At 40.1% G+C, this 15,551-nt stretch overlaps 1 protein-coding gene across 9 annotated transcripts in view; it reads right to left on the bottom strand.

Moving 5' to 3' along the window:
• The window catches only part of IQCH (IQ motif containing H), a 256,643-nt gene that overhangs the window by 124,120 nt on the left and 116,972 nt on the right, over positions 1 to 15,551 (bottom strand). For 5 of the 9 annotated variants that reach the window (XR_007519882.1, XM_049905656.1, XM_049905654.1 and 2 more), the window contains exons 8-9: positions 13,854 to 13,930; positions 11,977 to 12,015 (exon numbers count right to left, since the gene is read on the bottom strand). The exons of 1 other annotated variant lie outside the window; for it this stretch is intronic. Coding sequence is in view for 7 of the 8 variants with exons in the window: in XM_049905656.1 (XP_049761613.1) it covers positions 11,977 to 12,015; positions 13,854 to 13,930 (116 nt within the window). In the remaining variant the exon portion in view is untranslated. Of the gene's footprint in view, positions 1 to 7,913; positions 9,141 to 11,976; positions 12,016 to 13,853; positions 13,931 to 15,551 lie in introns of those variants that run through there. 3 more of the 9 variants (XM_049905659.1, XM_049905662.1, XM_049905660.1) reach the window with 3 other exon arrangements.

The raw sequence follows: 15,551 nt of genomic DNA, 5'->3' as shown, positions 1-15,551 counted from the left end.
GCAGTGGTGGTGGGGGCGGTGGGTGGCGGTGGTGGTGGGGGTGGTGGGCGGGGGTGGTCAGTGGTGGTGGTAACAGATATTTCAGACCCTGCCCTCTCCTCTGTAAGCCTGGTATAAACTTACTGTGACAATCACTTCTTGTTTAGGGAATTAAGGAATAGATTGTCTTCAATAGGTCAACATTTTCAGATGTATAAACCTGTTTTTACCAAATTATAGAATTATACTGCTGTCTGCAGTCTGAAGTGTTTTTACAAAATTAAAAACAAAACAAAAAAACAGTTAATTTATTAATAACTATTTTGCCAAGGAGTTCCTGGCAGTGCAAATGGTTAACATGTTTGGCTGCTAACTAAAAGGTTGGAGGTTCAAGTACACCCAAAGGTGCCTCAGAAGAAAGGCCTGGTGATCTATTTCCAAAAAAACAGCCATTGAAAACTCCATGGAGCCCAGTTCTACTCTGACACACACGGGTCACCGTGAGTTGGAACTGACTTGATGGCAACTGAACTGGGACCATGCCTTAGCACTGTGTTGAGTGTTACTGTAAACGAATTGATTCATGCCTTGTCTTCCCTTTACTAAATAAATACTAACTGACGTTAATGAAAAATTCAAGGCAGAAAGCTATCTCAAAGTAAGCCAAGTGATATATTTACAATAAAAACAACAATAAGTAAACACTATATATAAAAAGGAAACCCTGGTGGCATAGTGGTTACGTTCCATGGCTGCTAAGCAAAAGGTCGGCAATTGGAATCCGCCAGGTGCTCCCTGGAAACTCTGTGGGGCAGTTCTACTCTGTCCTATAGGGTCACTATGAGTTGGAGTTGACTCGAGGGCAACGGTTTTTTTTTTTTTTTGTATGTATAAAAAAATAAAACCCTTCATTTTTTTTCCCTTTAGGTTTTGGGCAACGGAATTAATTAGACTGATATCTCCAGTAAAAGTGCCGAAAATCAAGTGTTAAGTCCAAAGAGGAATTTTCTTTAACTTTAGAGGCCGGCTTTAAACAGCAGTAAGCTTTGGTATACTTTTAATGTAAGAGCTGTTATAAGGTATAAGAACAATGGAAAAGTCTTCTCACCAAGACTTTCTGAATAATCAGGGCACCAAGAGAGAATGCAAACTGTTTGACAGAGATGGAAATCAATTCCTTCTTGGATGGTCAAGAGCAGAGTTAGTAAGAAGGAATGCCTCCTTCAGCAGACGTCAGTGCTGGCAGGAGGAGGTGCGACTCCTGGTAGAAGACAAGTGGCACATGTTCCAACAGCAATGGCTGGCGGCTATGTTTCTGCCTTTCCTCAAGAATGGGTTCTGATGGTGGGAAGGTTAGAATTCAGAGAAGAATGACAGTGATCATCGGTGAGAAACAGACAGGCAAAACCATCACAGATGGACGTGTATGGAGCTGGCTCGTTCTTCCAGTCACACGTTTGATTCTGTCAACAAGACCCGGAGACTTCTATAAGTGAAGCTATGGATGGCAGATTTGCCAGCGAATCTGATCTCCTTGGAGATGTTCAAATATTTTGAAATTCCTTATCTTTACAGAGAGTCATATGGGATTGGAACCATCCATGAAAATGGAGCAACCTAGGGAGAAGATTAGAAAGGAAAGGACTACTAAGTCTGTCTTAAAGAGTGCCTTTCCGTGAGGCTGGTCTAGGGTATTTAAGTATATCAGCCAAAGCATTTTAGATCTTCTGAAGGAATAGCCCCGGGGTAGGGGTGGGGTTCCAGGATTTAACAATTGCTGTTTTAGAACAAAGGGACTACACCTCCCTACCTTCTTGGATGATATTCCAGTAAAGACCTGCTCTCAAAGGAAACACACTCTTGGACAACAAATAGACCAGTCAGGCACTGGGAAGCTATGGGTTTGGAGTCAGCTAAAGCATCACTGTAGTACATCTGTCACAGAGAATGCCACACTTGGGAGCACTTTAGACTTAGAGCAAGAAAAGACATCCCTCTCAAGAGAAAGGCTTCCCAAATTAAAGCAGTGCATCAGCATTGTGAGATCTACTGAGCAGGTAAAGACAAAGCTGCTTCACAGCCTGCTAGGAATAAGAGTCCTGATTAAAGGTCATGCCATGCTTCAGATTCTGGTTCCTTCAGTTATTCTTCCTTCACTCTTTATCTCCATGAACTTGTCTATTATTATTTGCTGGTTTTCTTTCTTACTCATTCTCTCTTTTCCCCTCCTTTCTTTCTTCCCTTCCTCCCTTCCCTTTTAAGATGTGCTGCACGCCCAGTGTTATGTTACTGAATCAACAGCAAAACTGTTTCCTTATAGTAAGGATGGGTCTGTACTGAGACAACCACATTCTCACCATGTCCTTCCTGGGACCACAGGGACATCTTTGTGAGATGCCTGCATTCACAAATTGGCTCACACAGAGCCCAAACCTGTGGCCTTGGCCTAATTATTAGCATCCTGCTCTAACTAACCGAGTCAACTAGCTGGGAAATGCTGTTCTTCATTTGCAAAGTGTAATCACTAATTTGGCAACTTGGAGTTTCTGGAGCAGTTATTTAGGGAAAATTGTAAATCTGAAACAGAAAACAGGGAGGCAGGATGGTGATCACATATGTCAGCAAGTCAGAGTGAAGCAAAAACAGACGGGCCCAGTATTGCATTCTAAAATTTATAAATAACTGCCACAAAGGAAAAGAAATGCATTTCTAAGTTGAATGTCTTTATGAAAAACGTGTTTTTCATACATGTGGACAACAAGTGGACACAGGTCTAAGCTGCGGCAGAGGATGACTACACTGGATATCAGCAAGACCACCTGGTGGTAAATGGTCACATACTTGGATGTTCCAACATGGGTACCATCTTTAGAAAATGATAATCATTCCATTGCCTAGAAGGATGGACTAAATTACTTTTGAATCTGAGATGATGTTTAGTTTCTCAAACATACCCATTAGTAATTAGTCTAGGAAACTGCGTTGTGTGAAAGAGTGTCAATTCTTCTGCACATTATGGCTTTATGTGAGAGCTTAGCTTCAGAGTACAAATGGAGTGGCCCTCAGAGATGGGGTATTACTCTCCAAAGACCAGTGATGCTATTTGTCTGACCCTGTTGTTTAATACTTGTTGAGGTCCACAGTCTATTAAGTTTTGTACAGAACAGACATCAGGACCTCAGCTGGTTAGAATTGTTCAAAAGGTCCACATAGTATTCAGAGAGAGTAGCTGACTTAAATGGGGTTCAGAGATTCAGCACAGTCACAGTTCTGGAATTTTAAACTATGAGGGATCTTGAAGGTCACCTGGCCTTGCCTTCTACTTAACAGAATATTAGAGGCCTAGGGATACAAGTCCTGGCTCTAAAATTCAACTAAAAAATATTCAACTAACCTGGGCTCAAGTCTAAACCCTCCCATTACTACATATTATTGGACAAGTTACTACCCTCTCTGAGTCTAATTTTCCATTTTTGTATAAATAAGAGTTCCCTGAAGGGTTGCCATGAAGAGTGGAGATAAAAGGTGTAAAGAGACTTTCATAGTGCCTTACTTCCAGTCAGTGGGATTACTACTCTAGAGGAGGAAACTGAGTCTCAGGGAAGTTAAATGACTTGCCCAGGGCCACACAGCTAGTTGGTGGATCTTCTTAACTCCCAGGAAAGTATTTTTGTTATTACAGGATAAAATCCTGTTCCTAAACATTCCAAATCCATGTAGAACTAAAGGGAAAGAGAAGCAGTACTGGAAGAAGTTTGTCTTTTTCTTTCAGCTCCCTTTTCTGGTCCCTCTTTCTTCCCTTGTGGTGTACTCTCTCCCACTCCCTAACCCCACAGCACCAATGTCCACATCTCTAACTGCCCAGAACTCCCCATAAGACCCCTGACTGAGTTGTGCTCTCCTAGCTCAGTCTTCCTTCTACCACTTCCTACAACAGAGCCAAACTGTTCTTGACCTGTTGTTCTTTCTTATTTGATAATCAGGCTGGAAAGCAATCTGTTAAACTAACCCCTATGAACATGCTAATGAAGACAACATGGTTTGGTGGGAAACTGGTGGATCTGAAATAAGAAGTCCTGGGATCTAGTCTGTCACCGCCTCCCTCTGTGTCCTTGGAAAGTCATTTCCCCTGCGAGGTCTCAGTTTCTATTAGGGGATCACTCAGGGCCCTTCTAATTTTGACACCCTATGTCTCTGACTTAATGTGTCACCCCTCCAAGGGTATCTACTGTTTGTTAAACTCCTGGAGCTAGCAAAGTCACCAAATCAAAGGCAAACATCTCCAGTGGCATCAGTTCATGAACCATGAAAAAGATGCAATTTTTTCCCTTTTTTTTTTTTTAGATAGGAAGTTCCTTCTAGCAACCTTCAAACCACAACATATGTTGACATCATCTATGTGTAAGGGTTTTATGGATAGAGAACTCAAAGAGTGATGTTCCAGTATTCTGGGGCTTCAAGTCAACAAAATGATCCTCAGTTCAGAGGGCCTAGAAAGTGCCAAGCCTTAAGTGTCAATTAAAAGTGAGGGTCATGGTCATGGCCCCCAGACCTTTTGTTGGCCCAGGACAGGCACCATTCCCGAAGCCAACTCTTCAGACATGGATTGGACTGGACAATGGGTTGGAGAGGGATGCTGGTGAGGAGTGGACACTTGAGACTATGTTGGCATCTCCTGCCTGGAGGGGAGATGAGAGGGTGGAGGGGGTTAGAAGCTGGTGAAATGGACATGAAAAGAGAGAGTGGAGGGAGAGAGCAGGTTGTCTCATTAGGGGGAGAGTAATTGGTAGTGTGTACCAAGGTGTATATGGGTTTTTGTGTGAGAGACTGAGTTGATTTGTAAACTTTCACTTAAAGCACGATAAAAATTATTAAAAAAAAAAAAAAAGTGAGGGTCAGAGCCCTTAACTTTATGAACAGATAAAAGGCAAACATAGAGAACTCCCTGAGCAGAGACATGTAAAGGAAGAGAATTGAGTGTAAAGGCCACTCAGATCAGCAGCAATGTTCTAGGGATAATTTCTGCAATCATTTTGAAAGGTATTTTTATTCAAATGGGTCTTCCTGAACTCTGAAACATTTCCTAAGGAAAAAAAATCCCCACGTCTAGATGCACTCTTATGGAACAAAAACACTCAATGGATCAAATTCTGGTTGAAGATCAAACAGAACGGAATCAGGAAGATATTTTAAACAGACGGAGTATACTTTCTGTAAAATGTGACATTTCCTTTGTGGAGACACATTTCATTTCACTGCTACACTGGTTTTGTCTTTTCCGCTACCCTTTTAATATTCTCTGAGAGGATGCAACATAGTTAAGGACCACTTGGGACATTTAGGATTGATGGGTTGACCCTTCTGAGGATATGTACAGGAAGCCTGACAGGATGTAAACCAAAAGCAGCCTGAATTTCCTTCCAGATTCCTGAGAAAAGACACACCATCATTTTCCCTATAGGTAAGGGAAAAAGAGCAAGCCTTGAAAAAGACCTGAATTATCCCCAAAGTAAAACCTGACATTCCAATTTTCCTGAGGAAAAATATCTATACAGCAAGTCCATTGATCACAGATCACTAAAGAGTATGTGTAAAATTCTTGTGACACTACACCTTCATATGTATTCTGCTTCATTTTTCTCTGTAGCATTTATCACTACCTGACATTATATTGAACATTTATTTATCTTCTACCTCTCTCACTAGTCATATGTAAGTCACAAGAGGGCAAGGACTTGGTTTGTTTTGTTCACTGCTGGATCCTCAGTACCTAGTATACTACCTGCTACATGAGGAAAGGTCAATAAAGATTGGTTGAATGAATGAATATATGAATACAAAATTTTAAACTCATAGCCACTTGGGCTGGGTTTATAGCACACAGCTATCCTATGATCACACAAGTTATTTGCAAACTCACAGCTTGAGTTTTGGACCACTAATAGAAAGCTTGGCTGTTGTTGTTGTTAGGTGCTGTCGAGTCAGTTCTGAGTCATAGTGACCCTATGTACAACAGAATGAAACACCACTCTGTCCTGCGCCATCCTCACAATCATTATGCTTGAGCCCATTATTGCAGCCACTGTACCAGTCCATCTCATTGAGGGTCTTCTTCTTTTTCGCTGGCCCTCCACTTTACCAAGCATGATGTCCTTCTTCAGGGACTGGTCCTTCCTGAAAGCATGTCCAAAATATGTGAGATGAGGTCTTGCCATCCTCGTTTCTAAGGAACATTCTAGCTATACTTCTTCCAAGACAGATTTGTTTGTTCTTCTGGCAGTCTATGGTATATTCAATATTCTTCGCCAACACCATAATTCAAAGGCATCAATTCTTCTTCAGTCTTCTTTATTCATTGCCCAGCTTTTGCATGCATATGAGGCAACTGAAAAAGCCATGATTACCTTAGTACTTAAAGTGGTATCTTTGCTTTTTAACACATTAAAGATATCTTTTGCAGCAGATTTGCCCAATGCAATGCATCCTTTGATTTCTTGACTGCTGCTTCCATGGGTGTTGAGTGTTGATCCAAGTAAAAGGAAGTCCTTGACAACTTTAATATTTCAAAGTTTATCATAATGTTGCTTATTGGTCCAGTTGTGAGGATATTGTTTTATGTTAAGGTATAATCCATACTGAGGCTATAGTCTTTGATCTTCATCAAAAAGTGCTTCAAGTCCTCTTCACTTTCAGCAAGCAAGGTTGTATCATCTGCGTATGACAGATTTTTAATGAGTCTTCCTCCAATCCTGATGCCTGGTTCTTCTTCATCTAGTCTAGCTTCTCGGATTATTTCCTCAGCATACAGATTGAATAAGTACAGTGAAAGGATGCAACCCCGACGCACACCTTTCCTGATTTTAAACCATGCAGTATCTCCTTGCTTTACTTGGACAACTGCCTCTTGGTCTGTGTACAGGTTCCACATAAACATAATTAAGCGTTCTGGAGTTCTCATTCTTTGCAATGTTATCCATAATTTGTCATGATCCACACAGTTGAATAATTCCTTTGCATAGTCAATAAAACACATATAAATATCTTTCTGGCATTTTCTGCTTTCAGCCATCTCTGACATCAGCAATGATACCTCTCGTTCCACGTCCTCTTCTGAATTTGGCTTGAATTTCTGGGAGTTCTCTGTCAATGTACTGCTGCAACAGCTTTTGAATGGTCTTCAGAGAAATTTTACTTCTGTGTGATACTAAGTTTGGCTACTCAGATCCAAAAATGTTCATATCCTTTAACCAAGAAGTTTTACCTCTAGGATGTAGCCTAAATACAAACATTTATGAACAAATATGAAAGATTCAAGACAGTTTTACTTGCAACAGAGGAAAAATTACAAATAATTCAATGCCCAGCAGTAGAATAATGGTTGAGTAAATTGCAGTATACCTTTAAGATGGAATATTATGTAGCCATTAAAAATTTCTATAAAGAGTTTTAAATCACATGTGTAAGAGATTACGATAAACTGTTAGGTGAAAAAACTAAAATCACAGTTGAATATACAGTATGATGCCAACGAAAGAAATATGCCAACATTTAAATAATGTTTGCCTTTGGGTTGTGGGGCTACTTAGGTATTGTTCTGGACATTACAAATTTTCTACGCATGATCATGCCATAATTTGATATATGGAAGGAACAAAGTAAATAAAATAAAGTTTATTTTGTGGCTTACTGACAATTTAACCCTTTATTCTCATATATATAAGTAAAACTTGTTAATCTCATTCAATAAAATTGCTCAGTTAGACAATGCTGCGATAGGTAGCAAAAACCGTTCTTATACTTTTCTTGTCAATTACTTCTTGCAAGAAAAAATTGTTTTGCCAATGAAATCATATCATTTAATTCACTTTGAAAGCTTCATGCCAAAAAATGCATAGATGAGGGCGTCAATTTCTAATGAATTAGAGAAAATGGATAATACTTTTAAAATACTTTACTTTTTTTCCTCCTGTTTTGGTATTTTTTTTTCTCTTCTTCCTTTAAGACGGTAGTTAAATGAGGTCTCAGAAGGGAAAGTGAGTCAAAACAAGAAAAAAGAGCCTTGGGCTTCCTTTCAACTCTCACATGGTATCTCCAGGCTGCAGAGCTCTAATTCTTGTCTGGTAAGACCTGTGCTCTCTTTAACCCTTTAGCCAGGATCCTGCCCTCTTCAGGAAGTAGGCTTCTTCTCCTACTACATGTGACTTGTTAAAGCCCAAACTGCTGTTAGATATCACCAGGTAGTTTTCAAGGGTATATTCTTAGCCTGAAGTACTGCGTTCAAGGACAATGTAACTTTATGGTAAAGAGTAAAACATAATACAGCTGCTCTGGGTGGGAGGGGCTTAGAGCTCCAACTCCTGGGAATTTCCTCATCTTTCCTTTCCTTGGGGGTGCTGGAATGAGAGTTGTGCAGGATACAGAATCTCCTTAAAAACACTGATCTGGTCCAATCTCCTCCTTACACAGACTGGGGGAAACGAGATCATAGGATACAGAATCTCCTTAAAAACACTGATCTGGTCCAATCTCCTCCTTATACAGACTGGGGGAAACGAGATCAGACGTTGTTGTTGCTGTTTTTGTTAGGTGCCGTTGAGTTGATTCCGACTCATAGCGACCCTATGCAGAACAGAACAAAACACTGCCCTTTCCTGAGCCATCCTTACAATCGTTGTTATGCTTGAGCTCATCGTTGTAGCCACCGTGTCAATCCACCTGGTTGAGGGTCTTCCTCTTTTCCACTGACCCTGTACTTTACCAAGCATGATGCCCTCCAAGGACTGATCCCTCCTGACAACATGTCCAAAGTATGTAAGACGCAGTCTCTCCATCCTTGCTTCTAAGGAGCATTCTGGTTGTACTTCTTCTAAGACAGATTTGTTCGTTCTTTTGGCAATCCATGGTATGTTCAATATTCTTCGCCAACACCGCAATTCAAAGGCATCAATTCTTCTTCGGTCTTCCTTATTCATTGTCCAGCTTTCATATGCATATGATATGATTGAAAATACCATGGCTTGGGTCAGGCGCACCTTAGTCTTCAAGGTGATATCTTTGCTTTTTAATACTTTAAAGAGGTCCTCTGCCCCCAGAAGTTCAGGCTGGTTTCAGAAGAGGATGTGGAACCAGGGATATCATTGCTGATGTCAGATAGATCCTGGCTGAAAACAGAGAATACCAGAAGGATGAGACCAGATAGGGGCCGTAATATGCTCAATGTCACATGTTGCCTGATTAAATATTTCAGCTGACTAATCCATAAAATAATCATAATTTTCTAATGAGAAAATCAAGAGTACATGTTGGGAAAATACAAAAGAAAGTAATAATAGAATAAAATGACTAAATTAGTGAAACTCCAAATTTGAGATTAAAATGTTATTACCCAAACCTATTCTTCATATACTAAAGGAAACTTTACAACAGAGGCATGGCTTAGGAAATAGGATTTTCTTGTTCTTTAATTTGGATTTTATTCTCTTTTTTAATTTGGAAGAGTTTTGAAAATACTGAAAAGTATAAAGAATAATATAAAAAACACCACCATAAACACGTAAACTTGTCTTCTTTGCTTCGTAAATAAAAAATATACTTGTGTGTATATATATATACACACACACATATAGTTGTTACTGTTGTTGTTTTTAAATAAAAGAAATAACACGTTAGGTGTGACTGAAGTCCTTTGTATTTCTTTTCAGCCCCATTCCTCTCATGAATTTAGTCTGTAAATATACTTGTCCAATTTTCTTTATAGTCCAATAAATATATTTGCTTGTTCACCCATAAAATAGCTTTTTTATTATCCAAATATTAATTAAAATTTAAGTGGATTTTAACATAGTTGCTAACATGCTCACTTTGTGGTAATAAAAAGATTTATTTGATGAAGACAGGCAATTTCGCAATTCCAAACCTCTGAACTAGATTCCTAAAGAAAAGTCCTCAGTTTTTTGAAACAACTATTACAAACTCTACCATGATTTATTCTTTGGATCCTTATGCGGAGCCTGACTGACTCAAAGTTAACATTCAGCTTCTCAAGTTTTGGTTTTTTGATTAATTATCTATAAGATAGAAAACGCTGCTAAAGTCAGAGGCAACAAAGGCAGGCCTGACAGCAGAGGTGGCAACTGATGTCCTGATCATGAAGGAAACAACAAAAAAGATGCAGGAATTGGATAACCGCATACATAATAACAGCTACAGAAAATGTCAAATTGCATTAGGAAGAGACAATGGTGTAATATATTTTAGGACGCTTCCACCAAAAATAATTGAGATTTTTAAAAATGTCCAGTGCTTTGGGGCTCTGGGAGCCACAAAGTCCAATTCTGTATGTGGCTGTGCCATTTACTCGTCGGATGACCTTGATTGCTCTGTCTCCAGTTCCTCCCAGTAAAATGGCGATAATAATGCTCACTATTTTTTTTTTTTTTTTATCACATAGAGATGTTGTGGAAACGAAGTGAGATCATTCACTTAAAGCATCAGGAACTGTGCCTGGCACAGGGTAGTTGTAACAACAGCAGTAGTAGCAGTAGCAGTAGTAATGTTGTTAGGTGCCGTTGAGTCGGTTCCGACTCATAGTAACCCTCTAGCAGCAGTAATAGTAGTAGTAGTAGTAGTGGTAGTAGTATTTGGAAAACTAGCCTGTGTGGAAGAGTTCATGACCTGGATCAGGAAAGGGCACAAACTCTGGAGTTACCTGTGCTCCTTTACCAGCTGTGTGGCCCTGGGGGCAATGACAGTAGAGAGGCTCTGGGGGTCAGTGGTGTGGAAGGTGCTCACTGCCTTGCACAGAGGACGTGCTTAACCCACATTAGCTGTTATACGTGTTCCAGGTAAGCAATGCCTTAGCACTCTTAAGGCACATCCTCTTTTTAAAGTGCAGAGGCAAGCTCACAATTCCCTCACAGTAAGCAAGTCCAGGGAAGCCAGAGATCTCATCGCATTGATTAGCTTATTTCGGAGCAGTTTGTCTAGGTTCGGAAGGACAGTATGCAATCATTGCTGTAAATACAGCCCTAGCAGCCACAGCTCTGCAGGAGTACATGGGGGCCTAAAAGGGGGGCTCTTTTTCCTTGAAAAGGGGTGGCTAAGCACCCTCTGAAATTCTTACTCATAGAAAGATCACTGCGAAAGAAAGGCCTAGATGATGCTCTGAAAAATGGACCAGTGAATTATGCTAACAAGTGCTTTATAGTTCTCAAAGCACTTTCACACACATGAACTCATCTAACCCTCACAGTGGCTCTGTGAGAAGGGAGGCATCATCCCCATTTGTCGGAGGAGGAAACTGAGGTACAGAGAATTTAAGTGACTGCTCCAAGTTACTCTCTTAATAACAGCAGAATCCAGTACACTCCTGCTTCCTTTTCGGGGCTTCTGTAATGCGTACATGACCCTGTGGAATGGTCCTTGCTGGTATGTAGTTACCGTATTGTAGGCATCCTATAATTTTTCCAATTTTTTTGCTACCTTATTTGTTGCGGTCAGCTTAACTTTAAATCCCACACACTTGTACCTACTACATCACACGTGCAGTGTGTGTGTGTGTGGGTGGGTGGGTGTTTGTGTGTACACACATGCATACATGGATGCACACATGTAAGTGTATGCTGGAAACAAGTGAATTTATTGTTCACACTTTATTTTTAAATGTACTTTTCGAAGATGAAAATCTTGGGTTGAGTTCGAAGACTGATGTGATTCAGCCAAATTTTGAGGGCATTAAATCACTCTTTTGGACTGAAGCCCGAGAAATAATTCAGTTGCAACAGAGGGCAAAAAAAAAAAAAAAAAAAAAAAAAGCCCTTAAATGAACCATGTTTTGTTTCTGAAAACATGATCTAATTTCTTTTCTAAAGGAAGAGCAAAAGAACTTTGTTGCAATCTCCAGCTGTCAACCTGCCTCCCATACTTCTGCCCTCCAGCAAAAGCAAGGGACATCAGGTGACAGACCCCAAATTTCAACTAGTTACACAAATTACAGACCTTCTTATTATGATGTCCTCTTGACCTTCTGCCTTTCCCCTACAAAGAAGAATGAGACACAGTTTAAACCAAAATGACTCTCATGGGCAATTTTACAAAGCAAATAGAAGGCGCAGTTGTCCCTCTGCTCCCCTGCTTCCCCCGCTGGGCCAGCCTGTTCCCTCTTTCTCTGCAGGCAGGAGCTAATAATTAGAAAGACCTTTCCCACCCCCAGACAACCATGCTCTGCTTGCCAAGAGTCCTGTTTGCTCAGAAGAAAGAGTTTGACAAAATATTTATAAAAACAAACATAATCGATGCCAAGTCCCACTTTTAGGGGATACAAGAAAAGGCTTCTCTGTGGGGCACCACACTGCCTGACAGAGGCTGATCCAAGGTCTGTACTGGTCCTATCACATGGTTAGGCATATGGCAGTCTTTCTCTTGGCTTTTTAACTTCTATGCCTAGTACACTTTTCACCAAGCATATGAATAATTACATTTACTATGGAAGAGTCAATTCAGAAATGTATCAGTCTGGGACCACAGGAAATAGTCTTTAAATATGACTGCTCCTAGCAGTAAGAGAAAGCTTTGTGAACTCAACAGAGAGGAAATTAAAGTGAGGGCTAATTAGTACTCGGAAAATAGGCCATTACTAAAAAAAAAAAAAATTTTTTTTGAGGTAGGCTGCTTACTGGCTAAAACTTAAGTCATAATATTTGTATTACCTGTAGATCTGTGATCTATAAAACTGGAGGGCTGCGAACCTGAACACGGTGAGAATCAAAACAGGTGCCTCTGCCTGTTCCCATTATGCACATTAGCCCATGGCCTTCTCACAGCCTGTTAAACAGCTGAATTTGAAACAATACGGGTGCAGGCCAAACACTTGCCTGAAGGGCTGTCTGTCTTGGGATTTGGCCATTTACATCGATTTTTTTTTTTTTTTTTGGTCCACATTTTTCATGAAACACAAATATTTGCCATGGCAACTGGCGTGTCACATGACATGCTGCTACATAAACAGTCTGGAAATCTCTTAAGGAGAGAAACAGCCCACTAGGGCTGAAAACACAGTCAAAACATCTTGAGGAAGATTTGGCATTAAAAGCTTCAGGTCGTGTAAGAACAGGTAACAGTCTATTCTGTAGACAAGTAGGATTAACTTCTTCTGTGCTACTCTTTAATTTTTGTTTCTTTTTTTTTTTTTTTTATGGGAGCAGCTGTAAACAAGACAACCACATAGGGGAAGCCCAGAAAAAAGACACTGCCAGCTGTCTTCTTTCTGTGGTGTAAAGTTTCAATTACCACAAGTCTCCCCGTGGCCTATAAACATAAGAAAGCAAGACCAAGCTACAAAAGTCCTGCTTCTTTAAATGGGAGGAATCTCCATCAGGATGAAGTACATTGTGCTGTGAGGTCCTAATGTTGCATAATACAGGATATCTTCCCCCTTCTCATGAAGACAATCTGGTCAAAATTGGAGATTTGCCTTTTTATCCTATGCTTAATGGTACAAATGAAATAGAGTAAAACCTCACACTATCATATCCTATACAACACAAATTTGGATATAAAGTAATAGCTATTGTATCCTGGGCCCCTGGACTCCTAACTAGCTAGCTAGTAGTATAGGTTGATCCAGTCATGAAGTTAGTTTCACAATTATGCAACATGAATGAATTTTGTTTTAGACTCCACTGAGAGTGTCGTGGTGCAGTTTACTTTTGCACCAATCCCCCCTTTAAAAATTAAATGCACCCCAGCAGCAGCTGAAATAGAACTTTTATGTATATGAAAAGTACAACTCCATAGAACATGTGCATTAGCAAAACACTCACTGGCAATATTGTATATAAGAACAAATTTCTTTTTTTAGTTAGAAATATAAATACCTTTTGTTTTTGTTTCTTGGGATGGTGTATCTTCATTTCTGTTGGAGTCGACTGTTTCTGGGGTGTACTGGAAGGGGCTGTAGATAGAGGTGGTGCAAAGTTACCTCTTCCAGAAAGAGAGGCTGAGTCATTGGGTGATGCTATTGGGTTTGTACCTTAAAAGTCAATTTGCTCTGTCAATCACTGATCACTCACTGTCAGTCTTTCCTGTGTCAACTCAGTGAAGCATCTGTGATCATCAACTTCTAAAGGAAGGCATCACTGGGCAAAAAGCATGAGATGGAAACAGTTCCATGGGAATGTAAGGTCATCCTGCCTTTTGCAAACTGCCTAGATTAGAGATTAATATTTATCTCATAAGATGTTTCACTATAAGATTTCTTTAAATAGCCAGATTCCCAAGATCATTTTAAAGGTAATTAATATAGCTATATATGATGGACTATTATGTAGAAGGAAAAAGAGGAAGATCCTCAACGAGATGGACTGACACACTGGCTGCAACAATGGGCTCAAACATGGCAATGATTGTGAAGAGGGCACAGGACCGGGCAGTGTTTTATTCTGTTGTACATAGGGTTGCTATGAGTTGGCACCAACTTGACAGCACCTAACAACAGTCATTAAAAAAGATGATTCTAAAGAATTTAAATGACTTGGGAAAATGATACATGTGAAAAACACAGTAAAGATTATTTTGAAATTAATTAAATCTATAAACGACAACTTTTGGAGAACACATCTAGTTCTTAAATGGGCAGAAGTGCTGCTAGACACCACTTGGGAGCAAAGACCCATCTTGCCTGTCACCTGGCCACAAACCTGACCTTAGAAGAGCCCAAGTCTGAGATTCTCAAGGGAGAAAAATCCTTGCAATACTCTTTCTAAGAAAGAGAACAAATAATTATTTAAATAGTTAATTGAGTAGAAGAAGCCAGGCTTCTTCCAACTTAATTCTTTAGCTTACCCCTTTTTCTGTTAGTTCTATAATAACAGTCTTAGAAAGAACTGACAGACATTGATCACATACAGAACACTAGTAAAGGATATCAATACATAATTTGGAGTGTTACCTGGAGGTTCATTACCTCTCAAGTTGCCTCAAGTATACTATAAGAAATATCTTCAGCTACTTCTTAAGAAAGAGAATTTCACAGTCATCACTAAAACTCCTTTCCAGGTAAATAATCTTTACTGTGTGTTTCACATTTAACATTTCCCCAAGTCATTTAAATTCTTTAGAATCATCTTTTTTAATGACTGTTGTTAGGTGCTGTCAAGTTGGTGCCAACTCATACCTGGCCAAACCACTTTTACCACCTCACTGGTTTCACTGGCTTCCAGCTACCCTCCCTGACTGTGAGGCTGCCTGCAATTTACAGCCCTGGTGGTACAGTGGTTAGGTGCTCAGCTGCTATTCAAAAGGTTGGCAGTTAGAACCCACCAGCTGCTCAACAGGACAAGGATGTGGCAGTCTGCTTCCATAAAGATTACAGCCTTGGAAACCCTATGGGGCAGTTCTACTCTGTCCTATAGGGTCCCTGTGAGCTGCAATCAACTCAACAGCCACTAGTTTGGTTTTGTTGGTTTTTGCCATCCCCAAGCTTGGCCAGTTTGCTACAATGAATGAAGACCCACTCTAAAACCTACAAGTTTTTGCCTTAACCACTTTGGACTTTGCTCTCCCCCTCCGGAAGT

This window comes from Elephas maximus, chromosome 13 (assembly GCF_024166365.1).
Source record: "Elephas maximus indicus isolate mEleMax1 chromosome 13, mEleMax1 primary haplotype, whole genome shotgun sequence".
In the NCBI taxonomy this organism is placed as follows: Eukaryota; Metazoa; Chordata; class Mammalia; order Proboscidea; family Elephantidae; genus Elephas; species Elephas maximus.
The sequence above is the reverse complement of the archived record's forward strand: the minus strand, read 5'-3'. Positions and strand labels throughout refer to the sequence as shown.